The sequence below is a fragment of the Chiloscyllium punctatum genome, chromosome 3 (assembly GCF_047496795.1).
Source record: "Chiloscyllium punctatum isolate Juve2018m chromosome 3, sChiPun1.3, whole genome shotgun sequence".
NCBI classification, from domain to species: Eukaryota; Metazoa; Chordata; class Chondrichthyes; order Orectolobiformes; family Hemiscylliidae; genus Chiloscyllium; species Chiloscyllium punctatum.
In genome coordinates this window covers 57,018,668-57,041,223 of record NC_092741.1, presented here as the reverse complement: position 1 = coordinate 57,041,223, position 22,556 = coordinate 57,018,668, and the positions used below count along the sequence as shown (strand labels likewise).

At 41.3% G+C, this 22,556-nt stretch overlaps 1 protein-coding gene across 8 annotated transcripts in view; it reads right to left on the bottom strand.

The window, feature by feature from the left end:
* LOC140458858 (actin-1) overlaps positions 1 to 22,556 on the bottom strand; it is a 105,546-nt gene that overhangs the window by 7,812 nt on the left and 75,178 nt on the right. For 7 of the 8 annotated variants that reach the window (XM_072553557.1, XM_072553564.1, XM_072553574.1 and 4 more), the window contains 6 exons: positions 19,690 to 21,525; positions 15,617 to 15,739; positions 13,588 to 13,716; positions 10,134 to 10,329; positions 9,605 to 9,729; positions 4,738 to 4,925 (listed from right to left, as the gene is read on the bottom strand). In XM_072553557.1, the coding sequence (XP_072409658.1) occupies positions 4,738 to 4,925; positions 9,605 to 9,729; positions 10,134 to 10,329; positions 13,588 to 13,716; positions 15,617 to 15,739; positions 19,690 to 21,525 (2,597 nt within the window). Of the gene's footprint in view, positions 1 to 4,737; positions 4,926 to 9,604; positions 9,730 to 10,133; positions 10,330 to 13,587; positions 13,717 to 15,616; positions 15,740 to 16,558; positions 16,590 to 19,689; positions 21,526 to 22,556 lie in introns of those variants that run through there. The other variant, XM_072553617.1, reaches the window with a different exon arrangement.

Genomic DNA, 22,556 nt, shown 5'->3' with positions numbered 1-22,556 from the left:
TCAGAGCAAACTGACAATATAACTGTAATCTTCTGACTCATTTGGCCACATGATGGCAGGAAGTAATTTACTAACTACTGGAGAGGATTCATTGGAGATAAACTTCAGTCCCAGGAATGAAAGATGGCTTATGAAAAAAAATGGCCTTTTTTCTTTGGAAAATGCTATCATCCAATTTACTGCAACTGAAATAGGTATTGTCCACAAAAATTAAATTATTGCATAAAACAAAGTATAATTTTTTGCAAAAAATAGTTACAGCACCACATTTTAAAAATTACTAATGTTATTAGGAAAATTTGTTCACCATTTGCATTATAATGTCAATAGTTTTCCCATTTACAGGCTAATCATTGCGCAACTTCATTTCAATCAAACCAGGATTATATAAAATACAATTAGATTGCTTTTCAAACATAGGCCTGAAACTGAATTGGTCTCCAAGCTTCCATGTTGAATTTTGCCAGATGGGTAACTTTAAGCTTCTGGCAAAAACCTGCATTGAGGGCTTATAGAACTGGGAGTTGGTTAGCTCATTTGGATGGATGGTAGTGATATGGTAGTTCCCAAACTGGATGAGATCACCATGAAGATCCCCTCTTCTCAACCTCGCCTGAGATCTAGTGATCCTTGGGTCAAACTGACCATCAGTTGTCTCTCTCTCTCTCTCTCTCTAATGACACAGTGGGACTGGTAACTTTACTTTTACCTATAGAACTGGAAGCAAGTGACGGGCACACCACTCACTTGTGTAAACATAGAGTCATAGAGATGTACAGCATGGAAACAGACCCTTCGGTCCAACCTGTCCACGCCGACCAGATATCCCAAACCAATCTAGTCCCACCTGCCAGCACCTGGCCCATATCCCTCCAAACCCTATTCATACACCCATCCAAATGTCTCTTAAATGTTGCAATTGTACCAGCCTCCACCACATCCTCTGGCAGCTTGTTCCATACACGTACCACCCTCTGTGTGAAAATGTTGCCCCTTAGGTCTCTTTTATATCTTTCCCCTCTCACCCTAAACCTATGTCCTCTAGTTCTGGACTCCCCGACTTTGTCTATTTATCCTATCCATGCCTCTCATAATTTTGTAAACCTCTAGAAGGTCGCCCCTCAGCCTCCGACGATCCAGGGAAAACAGCCCCAGCCTGTTCAGCCTCTCCCTGTAGCTCAAGTCCTCTAACCCTGGCAACATCCTTGTAAATCTTTTCTGAACCCTTTCAAGTTTCACAACATCTTTCCGATAGGAAGGAGACCAGAATTGCACGCAATATTCCAACAGTGACCTAACCAATGTCCTGTACAACTGCAACATGACCTCCCAACTCCTGTACTCAATACTCTGACCAATAAAGGGAAGCATACCAAATGCCTTCTTCACTACCTTTTCTACTTGTGACGCCACTTTCAAGGAGCTGTGAACCTGCACTCCAAGGTCTCTTTGTTCAGCAACACACCTTAGGACCTTACGATTAAGTGTATAAGTCCTGCTAAGATTTGCTTTCCCAAAATGCAGCACCTCGCATTTATCTGAATTAAACTCCATCTGCCACTTCTCAGCCCATCTGGTCCAGATCCTGTTGTAACCTGAGGTAACCCTCTTCGCTGTCCACTACACCTCCAATTTTGGTACCATCTGCAAACTTACTAACTGTACCTCTTATGCTCGAATCCAAATCATTTATGTAAATGACAAAAAGTAGAGGACCCAGCACCTATCCATTGGTCACAGGCCTCCAGTCTGAAAAACAACCCTCCACCACCACCTTTGAGTGTCTTCTACCTTTGAGCCAGTTCTGTATCCAAATGGCTAGTTCTCCCTGTATTCCATGAGATCTAACCTTGCTGACCAGCCTCCCATGGGGAACCTTGTCGAACGCCTTACCGAAGTCCATACAGATCACATCTACTGCTCTGCCCTCATCAATCTTCTTTGTTACTTCTTCAAAAAACTCAATCAAGTTTGTGAGACATGATTTCCCACGCACAAAGCCATGTTGACTATCCCCAGTCAATCCTTGCCTTTCCAAATACATGTTAATCCTGTCCCTCAGGATTCCCTCCAACAACTTGCCCACCACCGAGGTCAGGCTCACCGGTCTATAGTTCCCTGGCTTGTCTTTACCGCCCTTCTTAAACACATAGTGCTGCAAAGTAAAACAAGTTACAGACTCCACCGTTTGAAAATCACTAACATTGTTAAAAAAATATCCATCTGCATTATATATATCTATACACTTGGATTAAAGTGAGTTATTTCTCCTCTGTTGCTATGTGAATGTTTCAAATGTAATTTTCCCACCTGTACGGTTTGATCAATAGCTAGCAACTTGTGGGAATTGAGAGCTCGAGGCATTAATCGCTTGAGTAAAATCCATGCTACAGCACTATCTTGTGCTACTGGCCATCAAGTTTACACACAATAGCCAGGGTTTTGTGTGGTGGGGGGGATCTTGCCCATGTTTAGAGAGACAGCAATTCCATGGTGGAAGCTCTTAGAATCAAGTGCCCTTTGGACAACAGGCCTTCTCTGAAATTGTCACAAGCTGCCATTCACCCCTAGGCCAGTGACCCCTCATGCAGCGTGCACAGTGGGAGAGGTGACTGCTGGAGGCACTGTACCCACCTGACACCCAGAATTGTGAACAGACCCCAGGCCAGTGAAGGCAGGATTGGCACCACTGAAGGGGACAGTGGAGGAGGACAAAATGCAAGGGGAGGGGCTGGCTTCCAGCATTTGCTTCAAATGGACACAATAGACCTGGCGGAGGGATCTCTCTTCAATGCCAATGATGGGTCGACAGCAAGTTCAGCAGGAGACCCATGCAGATTCCATTTCATCCCCAAGTCACCACTGATGGGGTCAGGGATAGTGTGTGTCAATTGGCTCCTTAAAGAGCCCTTTCCGATCCACCACTGGAAACAGATCCATCCACAGACTTTAGAGGGAGGCATTTTTGCACCATCAGGAGACTGCCTTGAGACTTCTCACATGATCTCCTTGTCCTGTTTCCATGGTTTTCACAGCAGTAGGCCGCATAAAATATTGTGCAATCATTCTGCTATAACTGGTACAGATTGCCCATGCAGAGTTTTAATGAAAATACTTGCAATTATTATAAAAGCTAAAACTTGTCAGGTTTAGAGTGTACAGTGTAACACAGAATCACAGCATCATTGCTACTGTCTTGTTACATGTCGTGACTTATACAGAATCGACATATGTTCAGAATGGGGCAAAAACCAGATCAAAAGACTACTTTGAACCCAGTAGAAAATCTGAAGCTTTGAAGCTTTTAAAACAAATACAAAACCATGATCATCGAGTTGTGGGTGGAAGTACTCATCAATATCACGTCCAAGTGAAATTGCACAGAGCTGTCAATTTCATCTTCAATGGAAACACTGCTCATCATCTTTTCAATAAGGTTTCTCAATTAATTTAACTAAGCAGGAGCAAATTGACTTTGATGTAAAATTCATCATGCAGAACACCAACATTGTCTATTATGTGGGAATGTTGGAAGGTGGAAGCAGGCCATTATAATCTGCATTACATGATCAATCACAGTTCTTTTTTTAGACCTGTGAATAAGGACTGCTACATAGTTTTTAAATGCATATACAAACTGGATTCAAATTCATAACATTAGTATCAAAGCCTCAGAATAATAGAGCGTACAGTTCTTTGGATGGAAACCAGAGATCCAAATATGTGGACCAAAACCCTGCATCTGACTTGCACCCGTGATATGGGTGTAACAATATGGGTACAGGTAGCTTTGCAGGTGTCCCGGAGAGCTGAGGAAAAGATGGGTTAGGTCCCAACACCAAACACTTTTTCGGAGCACTGCAGGTTCTCTCTCTTCAGGTGTTAATTCAAACCCACAATGAATCTGACTTCACTGCACTCTCAGGTAGTGCATTTCAGATCCTAACCATTCGCTGTGTTGGTTAAAAAAAGGTTCCCATTACAGGTCACTAAAGGGCCTAATGCCTGTGCTTTGTCCCCTTGCTGCTCGCACAAATGTAAACAGCATTGTAGTTGGAAATGTACAGGCTATTAACTGAGCAAGGGAGAGGATAAAATTGTGGCAAATGGATATTTCAGCACAGGTAAGCATCAGATCATCCACGCTGGATTGAGCCCTTTTTCTTAAAAAAAAGATGGTGGAGAGAGAGAGAGAGAGAGAGAGAGAGAGAGAGAAGCAGTGGAAGCCCATGGAGACTTGGAATTTCCTGGACACAGATCATTAAATGTCATGGACTGATGGACAAAATAATGTAAGAGATTAATGGAATGTTGATGATGGATAATGAATGCTCGTTATGGTTCTGAATAAGAGCTATAACAAATTCCCAACTCCTATCTGCTTTGTGTCATGGGGAAAGTCCATTTATTTCTTCTCCTTGTTTACACTATTTACTGTGTTGAGGCCACTCCTGAAGTGGTAGAAAGCTATTAACTCAAATGATTCCACCAGCTTTCTTTCTCCATGTTTCTGAGGAAAGTAGTAAGAGAAGACACAAACATGTTTAGCAATTTACAAACATGAATCAAGATTATAGCTGGCCACATCAGCATGAGAGGATTGGTGTATCAGAAACATGACAATTTATAGTTCCTCGACACATGGGATTCAAATAGTCTTTGGTCTATTTCTCTAATTTGATGTCAGATCGCAATGCTACAAACAGCAGAGGTACATTTACATACATGGTACTTTACCTGACCCTCTCATTGCCTATTGTAATTATTTGTCCATCAGGCAATCTGTAGTTTAGTTCGTCACAATTTTCCAAGTGCCCCACTTCTCTTTCATAGTCTTCGGCAACATAACAGTGCTTCTCTTTGATATCTCGGACAATTTCCTGTTCTGCTGAAGTATTAAATGAATAACCCCTTTCTTTCAACAGCTGTAGAATGAAAAAAAAAAGATTTTGCAATTAATTTGATTGACTAAGTTAAACATGAAACTGCCAGGAGAACAAAAGCTTCAATAAGTGCAATACAATCTCAAGATTTAATTGCCATTCACTCCAGATGCATACCAGTATGAACATGTTCTTGATATCAAACCAGAACGCTGCAGAGAAGAAAGCTTAATGGGTTTCCCCAGGCAACATTACCATTTACATTTGCACCCAGTGGCAATGATGAGACTCAGCACTCAGTGCACTCACTGGATTTTCACAAAGTGTCTCAACTTTCCTAACTCAAGTAAAACCTCAGGAGGTAGTGATCTCACAACATGGACCACCTCAACCTGTCCAAACGGCTCACCCACTCCAACTTCTCACCCTCATAACATGCAGCCCTTCACTTCCTCTGCTCCAACCCCCAACCTCACCATCAAACCAGCCGACAAGGGGGACACAGTGGTAGTTTGGCGCACTGACCTGTACACCACTGAAGCCAGGCGCCAACTCACGGAAACCTCCTCCTACCACGACCTCGGCCACAACCTCACCTCCCATCACCAAACCATCATCTCCCAGACCATACACAACCTCAGCACCTCAGGAGATCTCCCACCCACAGCTTCCAACCTCATAGTTCGGGAACCCCGCACCATCCAGTTCTAGCTCCTACCCAAGATTCAAAAACCTGACTGCCCCAGCTGACCTATCGTCTTCACCTGTTCCTGCACCATCAAACTTACCTTCTTATATTTCAACACCGTCCTGTTCCCCTTGGTCCAGGAACTCCTCACATACATTCGGGACACCACACATGCCCTCCACCTCCATCATGACTTTTGTTTCCCCAGCCCCCAACATCTCATCTTCACCACAGACATCCAGTCCCTGTACATATCCATCTGCCATTACGAAGTACTCCAAGCCCTCCGTTTCCTCCTCTCCTGCCAACCCAACCGTACCCTTGCACCGATACATTCATTCGATTGGCTGAACTGGTCCTCTCCTTCAAATCCTCCCACCTCTTTCAGACCATTTGCACCTGCATGGACCCCAGCTATGTCTGCTTCTTTGTCGGGTACGTGGGATCGTCCATCTTCTGCAGTTACACTGGCACCATTCCCCACCTTTTCCTCAACTACACTGATGACTGTACAAGCGACACCTCGTGCTCCCATGAGGAGGCTGAACAGTGCATCACCTTCACAAACACCTTCCCCCCTGACCTAAGTTCACCTGGATCATCTTGGACATCTCCCTCCCCTTTCTGGACCTCTCCGTCTCAGTTTCTGGTGACATCTAGTTCAAGCCCACCGACTCCCACAGCTACCTGGACTATTCCTCCTGCCATCCCCTTTCTGTAAAAATGAACAGGTAGGACAGGTTCTATTCCCAATTCCTCCGCCTCCACCGTATCTGCTCCCAGGAGATACAATTCCACCCCAGGACATCCCAGATGGCCTCCTTTTTCAAGGACTGCAATTTCCTCCCACATGGTCAACAATGCCCTCCAGCACATCTTCTCCACTTCCTGTACCTCCACCGATGAACCCTACTCCTCCAACCCCAGCAAGGATACAACCCCATTGATTCTCACCTTCCACCCCATAATCTCCGGATACAGCACATTATCCTCCACCATTTCTGCCACCTACAAACAGACCTCACTACCAGAGATATATTTCCCTTCTATCTGTGTTCTGCACAGACCATTCCCTTTGCAACTCCCTAGTTAGTTCCACACACCCCATCAACCCGTCCTCCACTCCTGGCACCTTCCCTTGCAAGAGGTGTAAAACCTGTGCCCAGTCTTCCCTCCTCACCTCCAACCAAGGCCCCAAAGTAACCTTTCATATCCAGCAGAGATTTTTCTGCACCTCCAAATACCTCATCTACTGTGTCTGTTGCTCTCGATGTGGTCTCCTCTACACCAGGGAGACAGGATGCCAACTCGCAGAGCGTTTCAGGGAACAACCCCACTGCCCTGTGGCTGACCACTTCAACTCCCCCTCACAGTCCACCACAAAATCCAAGCCACTTGATAACTGGGGAAAGAACACCTCATCTTCCCCCTTGGGATCCTTCAATCACAGGCATCAACATCGACTTTATTAGTTTCCCAATCTCCCTTCCCCCACCTCATCCCAGATCCAACCCTCCAACTCCACACCGCCCTCTTGAACCGTCCTACCTGTCCATCTTCCCTCCCATCTATCCGCTTCACTCTTCCGACCGACCTATCAAATCACCCCACCATCTGCGTCTACCACCTTCCCCAGCCCCACCTTGACCCTATTTATCTCTTTCCTCCCCTTCTTCCTGCCCCCACATTCCTGAACATTGACTCTCCTGCTCTTCAGATGCTGCCTGACCTGCTGTACTTTTCCAGTGCCACACTTTTCAACACAGGATTACCACCAGAGCTACGTGCTAGCCAGAGTAGAAATAGCAGGATACAATCTGTTGTGTGTGTGGCTGGAAAAGCAGTCCAAGAGGGAGGGTTTCAGATTCCTGGGACATTGGGAACCGTTCTGGGAGAGGTGGGACCTGCACAAAGTGGATGGGCTACATCAGGACAGGACAAGGACTAAAGTAGGTATTAGCTAGTGTGGTTGGGGTGGATTTAAACTAGAATGGCATGGCAGTGGAAACCTAAGTAGGGTGACAAGGGAAAGAGCATCAAGGACGGCAATAAAAGGAAAAAAATTAGTAAATCGTAAAAATTGTAGACAAGGTAATCAAGGGCAAGAGGCAAATATGGCCACAGTACAAACAGAAATTAGGATGATTAAAAATAGCAAAAGGGCAAACCTAAAGGGTTTGCATCGGAATACATGAAGTATTTGAACGAGGCAAGATGAACTGATGACAAATCAAGGTAAATGGTTATGAATTTGTAGCCATTATGGAGACACAGTTCCAAGGTGATTAGAACTGCGAGCTTAACGTTCAGGGATATTTGATCTTTCAGAAAGGCTGCAGGGAAGGAAAGGGTGATAGGGTGGCACTATTAAAAAGAGATGAAATGAGGACAGTTGTGAGAGATGGCCTTGGCTCGGAAGATGTAAAAGTCATTTGGGTGGAGAAAAATAACAGCAAAGGAAAGATGACACTGGTAGGAGTAACGTGTGGATCTCCAGTAGCCTACACTAGTCACACTGTAGGGAAGGGTATAAATCAACAAATAATAGGAAAATGTAAAAAGAATTGAGCAATAATCACAGTGAAATAAATCTTCATGGTGGTTGGGTAAATCAAGTTGGAAAAGGTAGCTATGACAACGAATTCATAGACTACGTTCACAATAGTTTTCCACAGCAGTGAGTCATGGAGCCAAACAGGGAGCTGGTAATGGATAATGAGACAAGTTTAATAAATCTCCTAGGAAGCAGTGATCATTAAATGGTAGAATTTAATATTCAGTTGAAAGTAAGAAACTTCAATCAGAAACAACCATGTTTAACTTAAATAACGGGAACTACATGAAGTGAGGATAGAGTTAGCTAAAGTGGATTGAGCAGATAGATTAGCAGGAAGCAAGCAGTGGCAGACATTAAAGAAGGTAATCCAAAAATCTCAGCAAAAATATATCCTTGTTAGGAGGAAAGATTTTAAAAGAGGGATAAACCAATCATGGCTAACAAAGGAAGATAAGGAGAAAATATACTTTAACGAAAAAGCATGTAAGGTGTAAGTCAGTGATAGCCCTGAAGACTGGGGTAAATTCAGAATCCAGCAAATGGGGACTAATTAGATAAGGACAAGCCTTCTCTGCAGCCTTCCTGAAAGCAAAACTGACAATACGAGCTTCTTTAAATATATAAATGAAAGAAATAGGTCAAAGTGAATTTAACCACTTTAGAAAATGAATTTGGGGAGACAGTTATGGACAAGGAAATTACAGAGGACTCAAGCAGACATTTTGCACCCATCTTTACGGTGGAAGATACCCTGTGTACTCAGCCCCTTACTATACTCCTTATACACTCACAACTGTGTGGCCAAATTCAGCTCCAAATCCATTTAAAAATTTGCTGATGACACCACTGTAGTGGGTCAGATCTCAAACAATGATGAGACAGAGTACACAAAGACAGCCAGCTTAGTGCCAAGGTATGAAGGCAATCTCTCCCTCAATGTCAGCAAAGTGAAGGAGCTGGTCATCGATCTCAGGAAGCAGAGTGCAGGACACCATTGGCCAGGTTAGCATTTATTGCCATCCCCCAGTGTCTTTGAGAAGCTGGAGGTTATCACTCTCATAACCTTCACACAACAGGACTCCATTAACACACTGGCTGCATTACAATCAGCTGTAAAGCACTTTAGGCTGTCCAGAAGATTTGCTAAAACAATAGATAGACTGAAAGGTTTTAAAAATATCTCGAGAAAGTCAACTGTCACTTACAAATCTGACTATAAAATGAAAATGATTACATGGGAATAAAGTTGTGATGAAGAATTGTTGGAAGAAACATCAATACAGGAATAGGCCAAACAGCCCCTCACACCAGTTCAACCATAAAGTTACATCATGACTCATTTGTGTCTTACAAATATGTGTTTCTGAAATGTAAGAAGAGCCACAAGTCTGAGTACCCTTTGGTATGTAATACAGTTATGGATCTCCCATCCAAATTGCTGGATTTCACCTATTTTAAAATAAACATTTTACACACCTTTCCAAAATATTCGGTGAGATCTCGGCCAGCCAGATTTAGGCGTTGTATGGCATGAGGCAGACTGTACCCTTCATAGACTGGTACAGTGTGTGTCACTCCATCTCCAGAGTCCAAGGTTATACCTATAATTTTAAAGCAAAGGTAATGCAAATAGTGCTTAAAATATAGTCAGTTATTCTTGAAATAGAACATTCCAGAACATTAGTGAGCTACTAAAAGGTTTTGGTATTCTTGTTAACATGAAAGACAATCTATAAATTCAAGTTGTTGTGGTTGAGCTGTCAAAACTCTGACTGTGTAACCGAGGAAGCTTGAAATAATTTATTCAAATAGTGAATGTCTTACAACAACATAACACTCTACACATGTCATTCCCAACTATTCATCCTGCAAACTGTCCTCATTATGTTGACTTTCATGCATATGCTGTGTAGCCTTGCCAGAAGATATGGTAATATTGCCAAATCATGAACATCATTCCTCTTAAATGTGTCCATGGAAAAACACAACAGCATGTTACACATACCTGTTGTTCTCCCAGAAGAGAAAAGTGCTAAGACAGCTTGGATTGCCACATAAGTAAAAGGCACATTAAAAACTTCAAACATGATCTCAACCATTCGCTCTCGGTTCCGGTGTGGGTTCATGGCTGCCTCTGTCAAGAAAACTGGATGATCTTCAGGCTCAATGCGGAGCTGGTGATAAAATGTATGATGCCAGATCTGGAATGAATTAAATCATTAATACTTTATTCCTTTCATAAAAACATATTCAATAAAATACTCACTAGCATTAACATGGTTCCATGTCAACATGCTTACCTCTGAATCAAAATATTTCAAGTTCGATTCCTGCTATGAATTTGCAAGCTTAATCTAGGTTGACAATTTGTTGCAGTACGGACAGAATGCTGCATCATTGCAGGTTATGCCTTTTGGATGAGGTATTAGATTGTGGTTTAGTTCAATATGTATTTTATTTTTGATGTTTTTCAAAAAGAACTGGGATATCCTCCCTAACACTTGGTCAACATTTATTGCTTAACTAATAATTGGTCCTTTAACTCTCCTGGTATTTCTGGGAACGTCATCCACAGACATTGCATTAGGCCTCATAATAATAACTTCAATGTCTGTGAACCACGAAGGAATATCCCAGAGGACGCACATTATATCAATATATTCTTTCTCTTTGTGCCAAGAATGAGAGCAAATCCCAAATCTATTACTCATTCTTAGTTGCCCTGCAAGGTTATGTTGAGCCTTATGTTTTTGTGGTGATGATGAGCTCACAATGCAACCAGATAAAGAAATTGCAAGTTACTGACCCAGCAACAGCGAAGGACTGACAGGACTGTCCAAGTCAGGATGCTGGGTACCTTATAAAGGAACACTGTGTTCTTGCAAAACTCTAGCTCTTGCCCTTCACAGATTTGAATAGGATGGGATTGAGTGAGACTGTCAATATCAAAAGAGCAAAAATGCATTTGCACATTACTGAAGTTTGATCCATGTCCTAAAACATGCTTTTTAAAAAAAGTCTGGAATTGGTATGAATGCTTTCTAAATGACAATGAAACCAATTTCTGTCCATCGTGTAAAATTATATTAAACAAGGATATCACAAAATTCCAGAATACAGTAGTTCTCAGTGCCAGGGTTTGATTCTGTACAGTTACTTAATTTTATGATTCAATAAAACTGTGTATTCTATAGAACTTACAGCACAGAAGCAGACCATTCAGCCCAACTAGTCTGTGCTGGTACTAATGCATTCAAGCCTCTTCTCACTCTACATCATCTAACTCTACTGGATTTGATGAAGATTGTTTAATCTTAAATTGAAAAGGTGGATCTAAAAAAAAATATGAATCATGAGATACAAACCAGTTCTTATAAGGTTTTGTGGTTTGGAAGTTAATGCAGGACTGGAGAAAGAGAGATGAATAGCTTGAAATGTACTTGGATAGAGGGATAGAAGGCTCTAAAGCCAAACTTACGGGACAACACAAAAATAGGCAGGGATAGGAAATTGTAATTTGGAAAGAAGAACCTTACAAATGGATATAGATAGGAGAGTGGGTCAAAATGTGGCAGATGGAGTTTAACATGGATGCATGCAAGGTCATGCATTTGGGTCGAAAAATTGGAAGATGGCCTATTATCTTAATGGGGAGAGATTTCGGGGTGCTCCAGTGTAGAGTGATCTGAGTGTACTCGTTCATGAGTTACAGCAACTAATAAAGAAAGCAAATGGAATATTGGCTTTTATAGCCAAAGGAATAGAATATGAGGGTAAGGAAATATTGTTGCAACTATACAAGGCACTGGTGAGATCACACCTGGGAGTACTGTGCACAGTTTTGGTCCCCTTATTTGAGGAAAGGTATAGTGGCATTGGAGGCAGTTCAGAGGAGATTCACTCGATTGATCCCCGAGATGAAGGGATTGTCGTATGAAGAGAGATTGAACAATTTAGGCCTATACTCTCTGGAATTTAGAAGAACGAAGGGAGATCAAATTGATATATTCAAAATGAGAACAGGTGTAGATAAAATAGATGTGGAGTGGATGCTTCCTCTTGTGGGGCGTTCTAGGACAGGAGGTCTTATAATAAAGGGTAGCAAATTTAAAAGAGTTGAGGAGACACTACTTATTTCTGAGTTTAACAGGGTCTTGTCAAGGAGTGAGGTCAACAGCAATGCACGCTGTAAATCATCTGGCTACAGAAAAATTAATGACTTTGGAGAACACAATCAAGTAAAGCTTTCAAAGAGAGAAGAGGTTTAGTTTAGATTAGGTTAGATTAGATTAGATTAGATTACTTACAGTGTGGAAACAGGCCCTTCAGCCCAACAAGTCCACACCGACCTGCCAAAGCACAACCCTCCCAAATCCATTCCCCTACACCTAACGCTACGGGCAATTTAGCATGGCCAATTCACCTGACCTGCACATTTTTGGACTGTGGGAGGAAACCGGAGCACCCAGAGGAAACCCACGCAGACACAGGGAGAATGTGCAAACTCCACACTGACAGTCGCCTGAGGCGGGAATTGAACCCGGGTCTCTGGCACTGTGAGGCAGCAGTGCTAACCACTGTTTTATTGCCTTAATTACTGGAACATGATTAAGGGACCTGTCTACTGATGTTTGCTGAGCAACCCCTGTCTGTACTTACGCAGGAGTCAGAAGGAATATACCCCAAAAGCTGCAAGTCTCTCTTATGAAATGCTGTTCTCAATAAAAGTTCTTGTGAACATGATATATCCAAACATCAGTATTTCTAATTTGTGAAACCTGAAAATTTGGACTATACTCATGTTCTAAAGACTGGAACCCAGACTGGTATCAGTAGGGGAGCACTTTGGGGCCAGCAACCTTAATTCCATTAATTTTGACTCCAATCAGAACTGAAGTTTTACCATCAGTCTGTCACTGTCCACAGTTTGACTTCATGTACAGTAAATCCAGTGGATGTGAGAAGTCATTACCTTCCATCTCTGGTTTCCAGACCCATGGCCAACAGGGTTTTCTGTTCCCCCCTTTTGCCTTTATATTTAAAAAAACCTGTTCTACAGGGACTTGTCTTTCTGTTGTTGTGTGAATGTTTCTGTGCTAGAATTAAAGTAATATAGTTTAAATTCCATGTTGTAACTCAGATGTTAACCAATGCCTGCGACTTGTTTTCAAAATAAATTTTGTTTCTAATAAACAGATTATTTTGAGTTCAAAGAATGCTGGTAAAAATCCTTTATTCTGAGGTAATACAAAAGAGAAGTAGTTGACCATTTTGGTAATCGATTTAACACGCTTACACTGATGGTAGGTCTAGAGGAGGAGTCGAGTTCTATTCTACATTCCACCTGGTAAAGTCATAACAACTGGTAAAGTTCCAAAACCTTTCAGCTTTGGAGAAATGTTAGTAAACATTCTGTAATCTTTAACTTTCTAAGCTGAGTCCACTTCAATTATGCATACCTTTTCTATTTCATCCCAGTTTGTCACAACGCCATGTTCCAGTGGGTAGTGCAAGGAAAGAACACCTCGCATATGTTGAGCATCGTGCCCAATGTAAACATCTTTTTGATTCCTCCCATTACAAACTCTCTGAAAATAGATAAACAAATTGTACAAAAAGTTCGCTTTGGCATTACAGGCAGCCCATTATGTTCGGGGTAATTTTCCCAGTTCCCACTGTCAGGATTATCTGTCCACCTGTACAGTTGTGGGCACAATGTGAATTTGGGAAAATTCACCTTCCAGCTACCCAAACGCAGTTATATTGTGCCCCTCCCATAAAGATTGCCTCAGCTTCTTTCATAAAAGGTACACAAATCAAAAGTGATAACAAGAGAGAGATCAAAAGATAAATTAAACATTTATCAGAAACACCAAAAATGAGGGAGATGATATTCTTCTCAGCCAAAGCAGACCATTTTACATTCCACCCAATTTTCCTTCTAAAATCATCAATCCTCCATTATACACAATTTGAATTTCACTCAAAATATTCAAGCTGGGCATTTCAGAGGACAGTCACTTCCTCCAATTCCTTCTGACAGGCCACATTAGCCAATAAGCACGGATATTGCACGGAGCTGGAGGAAGTGAACAGCAGTGGAGTGTCCATTTTGGGCATGCACCTCAACAACGACCGGCCCTCGAAATGGATGGGGCTTCTCGCTAACAGAAATGGGCAAATATTCTGCTCACTGTCCCATGCCTGGTTTTAAAGTGAGGAGAGAACCTGCAAACCTAAGGATGAAAGAGAAGGCGGAGGAGTCATAGGAGGCTTAGCAGGTGGCCTCGACCATGGAGGAAACAACTTATTAGAACCTCACATCTTGAATCAGAGCTGAAGTAGCAGAGGAAGGGTGGAGGTGGGTAGTTAGATGTGACACTTCCTGATTGGAAATAATGTTGACCAGATTGGGGCAAGTTTTAACCTCCCAAGGGATGCTGGAATATTCAGCCATGGAGAATAGGAGCTGATGATAGTTCGAAAAGATCCGGAAGTTAATGCAGCTGTTCATACATTTATGCCTTCTTTCTACAGAGTTGACAGCATGGCGCTAACTATCACATTAGGAACTGCTGGGGCTAGGAGCCTTTAATATGGTGGGAATCAAAGATGGAGGCCAATCGAATTGAGAGTTATTGAGCAGATTTGATTCTGATCAACAGAAATATGCATGCAATAAAGATAAGGTGACTGGGCTCTGGTATGGAAATTAATAGCTTCCCCACCAAACCCTAGGTACAGGTAGGAAGGATAGAGAGGTTAGAAGTAGACAAGAGCATAAAATATGGTAAAAGAGTTGTTGAAATGAATTGGAGAGATCCTGTGATCATTCTGAAGCTGTAGCTGATAAGTCCTAAGGAATAGCCAAGACAAAGAAATGGCAGGAAGTGTAGATGGAATGCTTTCTATGCAGGATGAAGAATGACGGGAGTATAAAGAGATATGAACAGTGGAGAGGTTGGGATATGGTAAAATGAAATTTGTGTGGAATTACGCAAAACGTGGAGTCAGCCTATTGTTTTTTATTCAAAGTCATTTTCATTTAAAAACAAATTACTTGCTCAAATTAAATGATTTTAATAAAATGGTACAGTTTTTTGCAGAATTTCTATGCAAATTAATGGTGAATTCAATTTAAACAACTTTTAAATTAAAAATCAGAACTTATTAATGGCACTTTCTTTCAATGGCTAGATAGAACATATTTCTTAGCAAATTAATTAGTGTATCCAAGCTAGAAAGTGCCATATCATATGACATACTACATTTGTATATTTTTGTGACTCAAATTACTCAAATGCCACTCTAGAAGCTAGTAAAGAGGAACAGATTGACTGTAGAGTAACTAGAGTTTTATTTAACATAAAATACAATTTCCTAAAAGACTAATGTCTGGTATGTTGCAAAATCAGGCATCAAGTAAAAGGCTTTATTTAATAAAATATACTAAAAGCTCCTAAAAAGCTAATATTGAGGACTATTTACCTCATATTTAGGTTGTCCAATTACTGTTGGAAATATAGTCGTTGGTAGGTCCTGATTTGCAAAGCCAGCTTTCATCAGACCAGAGCCTGTGTCCAACACAACTGGTATATTATAGTCACAAACCTGTCAGTGACAAAAATACACACGTTAACAGCCTGTCCTCAATTCCCACTCATTGATAATAACATTTTGAGCCTATGTCTTAAATGTCCTTAATGGAAAAAGCAGACAATTAAACATGGATCAATTTTGCAATTCACATTTGAAAAATGAGGAGACTGTGTGTCCAGAATATTTTCACATTGTATAATATTGGATACCATGTCCTACACAAAAAAAAAGCCAAACGCACTGAAGAGTGTTTTCTGTCTAAATGCTGGTTAGGACAAAAATGTACATCTAAGTAGACTAAGACGACCAAGGGAATTCATTTGTGGGCAGGGAAAGGGGAGGAGGAATCTCTGTGGAAAAAAATGTTGCTGGAAAGCTAGGCCCTTGACTGCTCCTCTAAGCAAAATCAGCATGCAGCAATTTCAAGCTATGGATCCAAGATTAATTAGACAGACGAGAAAAAAAGATAGCTGCTAGGAAAGGAGTGACTGGGAAGAGATCTGTCAATGGAGCAGCTAGGGTCATGGGGAAGTGACAAGTGTCACGATCTTAGGTAATTCTAATAAAGAAGTCAGATCCCAGAATTAATCCTGGCTGTTCACATAAGGTCATGGATGTTCCCTAACAACAGAATAAAAGTTTGTCTCTCTTTGTCTTTCACACACACACACACACAAAATAAACACACGTATACAATACAGTTATAAAGATATTAACAGGCATCAAAACAAAGTTTCAACCTGTTTTATAACATCATGCATACAGAGACTCCATTCCAGAGAAATGTAATTCCTATTTCAGCTTTTAAAATCTTTTCTCAACTGCACTTACCAGTTTCTTTCCATTAGACTGGTGAGGCCATTTTTCATGATTTCTTTCCAGGTCCGCTGGCAATAAAACCTCACCATCACCATGCCCTAACTTTTTAGTTTTAACAAGTTGAAGAGTTATATTCCTGTATTTGAAGCTCTGCACGGAAACATCTCACCTCAGGTGACTGGTCCCCATTAAGCGACTGAACTCTCTTGGGAGAAATTGTTCCACCTTCTGAACAGAATTTTGGGTTCTTCTGAAGTAAAACTTTGAACCTTCTGTTCAGGAGGACTAAACTGATTGCTTTAATATATTTACTCTGCCACAGACCTAACAGTATAAATATGTCATCCATTAACACAACAGCAGTTCAAGCACTGTAAGAATAATAGGGTAGTTATGGTAGGGGATTTTAACTTTCCAAACATAGACTCGGACTGCCATGTTAAGGGTTTAGATGGAGAGGTATTTGTTTAGTGTGTACAAGAAAATTTTCTGACTCAGTATGTGGATGTACCTACGAGAGAAGGTGCAAAACCTGACCTAATTATGGGAAATAAGGCAGGGCAGGTGACTGAGGTATCAAGTAGGGGAGCACTTTGGGGCCAGCAACCTTAATTCCATTAATTTTTAAATCATCACAGAAAAGGATAGACCAGATCAAACAGTTGAAGCTCTAAATTGGAGAAAGGCTAATTTTGATGTTATTAGGCAGAACTTTCAAAAGCTGACTGGGGCAAATGTTTGCAGGTAAAGGTACGGCTGGAAAATGAGAAACCTTCAAAAATAAGATAACCAGAGTCCAGAAAAAGTACATTCCTGTTAGGGTGAAAGGAAAGGTGAGTCGGTGTAGGGAAAGCTGGATGACTAGAGAAATTGAGGGTTCAGTTGAGAAAAAGAAGGAAGCATATGTAAGGTATAGACAGAATAGAGCGAGAGAATCCTTAAAAGAATATAAAGACAGTAGGAGTATACTTAAGAGGAAAATCACAAGGGCACATGAGGTAACTTTGGCAAATAGAGTTAACGAGAATCCAAAGGGTTATTACAAATACATTAAGGACAAAAGGGTAATTAGGGAGAGAATAGGGCCCCTCAAATAACAGCAAGACTAGCCTATGTCTGGAGCGGCAGGAGATGGGGAGATACTAAATGAGTATTTTGCATCAGTGTTTACTGTGGAAAAGGTCATGGAAGGTATAGAATGTAGGGAAATACATGGTGACATCTTGAAAGATGTCCATATTACAGAGGAGGAAGTGCTTTGAAAAGCATAAAAGTGGATAAATCCCCAGGGCTTGATCAGGTGCACCCTAAAACTCTGTGGGAAGCTAGGGAAGTGACTGCTGGGCCTCTTACTGAAATATTTGTATCATCGATAGTCACAGGTGAGGTGCTGGAAGGCTGGAGGTTGGTTACCGCGGTGCCACTGTTTAAGAAAGCCAGGGAACGATAGACCAGTGAGCCTGACGTCGGTGGTGGGCAAGTTGTGGGAGGGAATCCTGAGGGACAGGATGGACATGTATTTGGATTGATAGGGATAGTTAACATGGCTGTGTGTGGGGGAAATCATATCTCACAAACTTGATTGAGATTTTTTGAAGTAGTAACAAAGAGGATTGATGAGGGCAGAGCAGTAGACGTGATCTATATAGACTTCAGTAAGGCGTTCGACAAGATTCCCCATGTGGGACTGGTTAGCAAGGTTAGATCTCACAGAATACGGAAAACTAAAACAGTTTTAGTATTTGATTCCTACTTTGAGGAGACACTTAGAGGAGTTCAACAGAAACAGAAAGATGGATAAATGGAAATATATTATATACGTCAGTCTCTTTATCTCTCCAAATGACAACAGCAAGAAAGAGCAGGAGCACAGCCTTCACCATTTGACACTGGTAGCAGAAAAAGCCCACTCCACTGAGTCCCCTCACTTATATTCATTAGCTCAGACAAGTTAATTCAGGGTGATTAGGATATTCGAGATGAAGAATTGATACTACTGGGTAATTCAAAAGCCTTGAGGACATTAGTGCAATAATGTTTCACAAAATGGGCGGCACGGTGGTTAGCACTGCTGCCTCACAGCGCCAGAGACCCGGGTTCAATTCCCGCCTCAGGCGACTGACTGTGTGGAATTTGCACGTTCTCCCCGTGTGTGTGTGGGTTTCCTCCCACAGTCCAAAGATGCGCAGGTCAGGTGAATTGGCCAAGCTAAATTGCCGTAGTGTTAGGTAAGGGGTAAATGTAGGGGTCTGGGTGGGTTGCGCTTCGGCGGGGCGGTGTGGACTTGTTGGGCCGAAGGGCCTGTTTCCACAATGTAAGTAATCTAATCTAATCTAATCTAAAAATGTATTCATTCATGGGATATGGCTTGGCCAGCATTTACTGACTATGCCTAACTGCCCTTGGAGAAGGCAGCTGTCTCTCTGAACCAACAGTGTCTTTGGGATGTGCATTCAGACAATATTTTTCCAAAGCTCTCATCATGAAAAGGTGAAAGCTTGTAGCAAAATACAGTTATATGAAGGCACAGGAAGGAGACTGAAGGTGGTGATCATATAGCAGTGAGGATGGCACAATCCAGCGTCAGCCATTTGTCACTCTCAGAAAGGAAGCTCTGCAAAACAATCATGTGGAGTTGATTGACAACTCCAGGAAGTTATGCAGATATCCATGAAAAATATCTGAGGAACAATTATTTGTGCCTACACTCTGGCAGCTGGCTATCTACAGGAGAGTCAGGAACCTCTACAATGTGGATCTTACTTTTAAAAGGCTTGGTGCTTGCTCTTGTTTCAAGACAAATGCTGTTTCAAGATTGTTACAACATCATCATCATCATTAGAAGAAGGCAGAAAAACCAGTTTATATTATCTTGAGAAAAGTCTCCTATCTTGCCTCTCAGGGGTATAGTTTCTTGTAGGGATCCTAGCATATGTGAAGGTGACATACTGTTAGAAATTGAATCATAAACTCATTCTCCATAAAAATCTTCTTTTGCTATCCTTTGAAGTCCTAATTCCAAAAAAAACTGACTAAAATCCTTTCAATCTTCTGAGAGACTTTGTTCCTGTAACTGAGATCACAAAAAAACTATCACAACAATGCATATGTATCTATCTTACTAAAATTAAATCTTCAGTTACCTTCATAACAGATACTTGAAAAACATGAGCATTGATTGGTGGATTACATCCCACAGACACGTTTACATTACAATCTTCAAATACAGCATTCAATTCTTGTTTTGAATGATCGTGTATCTGGCTTGCAATATTGATGATCTGTAAAGAACCCTTCTGTGTCTCAGTGCTTCTGGATTCATCAGATTGCAACATCTCAAAAGTGTAATCCTCTCTTGATTCTACATTGCTGCTAATAATTGCACTACTTTCCAGTATTGCTTCATTAAATAAGGGAGTGCCTTGTGCATCACATTTACTTTCAACATATGGATTTGACTTTACAACCAACTTGGAATCTTTTTGTTCAAGACACATTTCTTCATTCTCAGAGTTTACTAAAGAGTTTGTGTCAGTGATTGAACCACCTTTCTCATACTTGACTTGACTATTATGCATGTTTGTTGAGTGTTCAGACAAATTAGAAGAGATTTTGCTCACATGGTCCTTTTTGACATCTTCTGATTTATTTTTGTTCCCTGTCTGTGAATTTGTTTCAAGAATTGCATTAATGATCATGGATTCCTTTGAAACTGGACAGTTCTCTAAAGACTCTAAAAACCCTTGCCGTTCACAAGGGTTCCTTACAGCACTAGGATTTTCCAAAAACAGTTTTGGGCAACTTTTGGTTTTGACACGGTTTTGGGGCACTGGAACTCTCAACTGCTCTTTCTTTACACTTTTTGTTACAACATCTACAAGAGATTCAGTGCAGAAGTGGTCAGAGCATGCAGACGTCAGACTCTTTTCCACTTTTACAGGTACACTGGTACGAAGTGCTGGTATTGGCTTTTCTTTGGTTTGCTCAGTTAGGTCTTTTTGACTTTGATAACCAGAGGTATAAATTTTATTTTCTTCAATTGTTTCCTTCTTGGAGGAGTAAAAAATCTGTTCAGGAATTTTATTATCTAGATAAGTAATAAATGTTTGGTCATCTTTTGAACGTGTTGGGTCATTTTCTTCATTCACAGCAATAGCAGTATTTATAACTTGACCAAGCACTTGGTCTTGATCTTTATTGGAACATACTTCTTTGGTGGCCTTTTTTTTAAAGCTACATACTCCTTTTACATGTGAAGGTGGTTTGTCTGGGATACGCTTGTTGCAAGATCGGTCCTGACTAGAGGCGGAATTGAAACCTTTTGCAGGGGACCTTAGTTCATTGGACTTTACATGTGCATCGGGGAACCCAGGTTGGCTTTTTGTTTCAGCTCTTTGGCTGTATTTTGAATGAGAACTCAAAACTCGTGCAGACGATTTTACTTTTCTGCTCTTTGGATTACTACATCCTGTCTTAGAAGATATTTGTGGCAGCTTCTTTACATTCTTGTGCTTCATTTTTTCTTCTCGAGCAAGACTCTGCTCCATTTTCTCAACTTCCTTTCTTTCCTTCTCCAGCTCAGCTAAAAACTTGATTCTATCTTCGCTCGGCTTTGACTTGCCCAAGACTTGTACCGGAGCATTCTGCTCTTCCTCAGAGGAACACAACTCTCTTATCTTCAAGTTCTCTTCCAGAATTCTGTCCTCAATTTGATTTAATTCTTTCAATTCTTGCAGTAACCTGGGATTATTGTGTACACCCCAGTTTGTCCCTAGCGTAGCAGTCGTAGTGTTACAGTTTATTGTATAAAAGCCACAGTCAGACCTAAAGCTTCTTTCCTGTTGCATGCTCTCGATATCACAAGACAACGGAGAATGGTTGCAACTACAATTACATTCCTGCTGTTCCCTTTCAGACCATTCATAGTCTTCTAATCCAATCACTCCAGCTTCTGAAAGTTCACTCAGGGACATTGTGACCTAGAAAATAAAAGATTTAGTAAGAGAGTTACTTAAAATGCTATATATCAGGACATCGAATGTATTTGCTTGTTTATTCAGTTTTTACAGCATAGAAAAAGGCCATTCATCCTATTTTGACCACACAAGTCATCAAGTATCCATCTACTTGAATCCCATTTTCCAGAATTTGGTTCATAGTCTTGAATGCTATGGTGATTCAAGTGATCGTCTAAATATTTCTTAAACGTCTTGAGGGTTCCCGGCTCTAACACCTCATTGGGAAGGGATACTAACCAAGGGATGTTTCCTCAAATCTCCTCCAAACTTCCTGCTCCTTACATAAAAACTATAGCCCCTGGTTATTGACTCCTCTAACAAGAGAAAAGATTTCTCTGCATCTGCACTGTCTATGCTTCTTCTAACTTTGTACCCCTCAGTCAGGTTCCCTCCTCAGTTTCTCTGTTCTAAGGAAAAGTAACTGAGCCTATGTCGTCCTTCTTCATAGCTGAGTCACTCCAGCCTAGGCAATATTCTAGTAAATCTCCACTCCGCCACCCTCTTTAATGCAATCACATCGCTCCTATTGTCTGGCGACCAGAACTGCACACAGTACTCTAGTTATGTCCTATACAGCTCCATCACGATTCCTTTGCCCTTTTGTTTAATGTCTTGTCTAATCAAGACAAGTATCCCAAATGCCTTCTTAACCATTTTATCTACCATTCCTGTTTCCTCCAAGAATCTATCGATGTGATCCTTTGTACTCATTGCATTGTTAGTCCTTCCAACCAGCATCACCTCTCACCTTTCAGGATTGAATTCCACTCGCCACTAATCAGCCCACCTTACTAATTGTCTATATGATCCCCGTGAATCTAAGGCTTTCCTCTGCACTATGTAACACCTCCAATTTTTGTCATCTGTAAACATACTGATAATACCTCCTACATTCACGGTTCTCTTGAGAAATGGAAAATTAGGAAAAAGCCTAATTCCAAATCAAACAAGGTGGTAGCAAAGAATCAATTTTAACTGTGGCATCTCAAAAC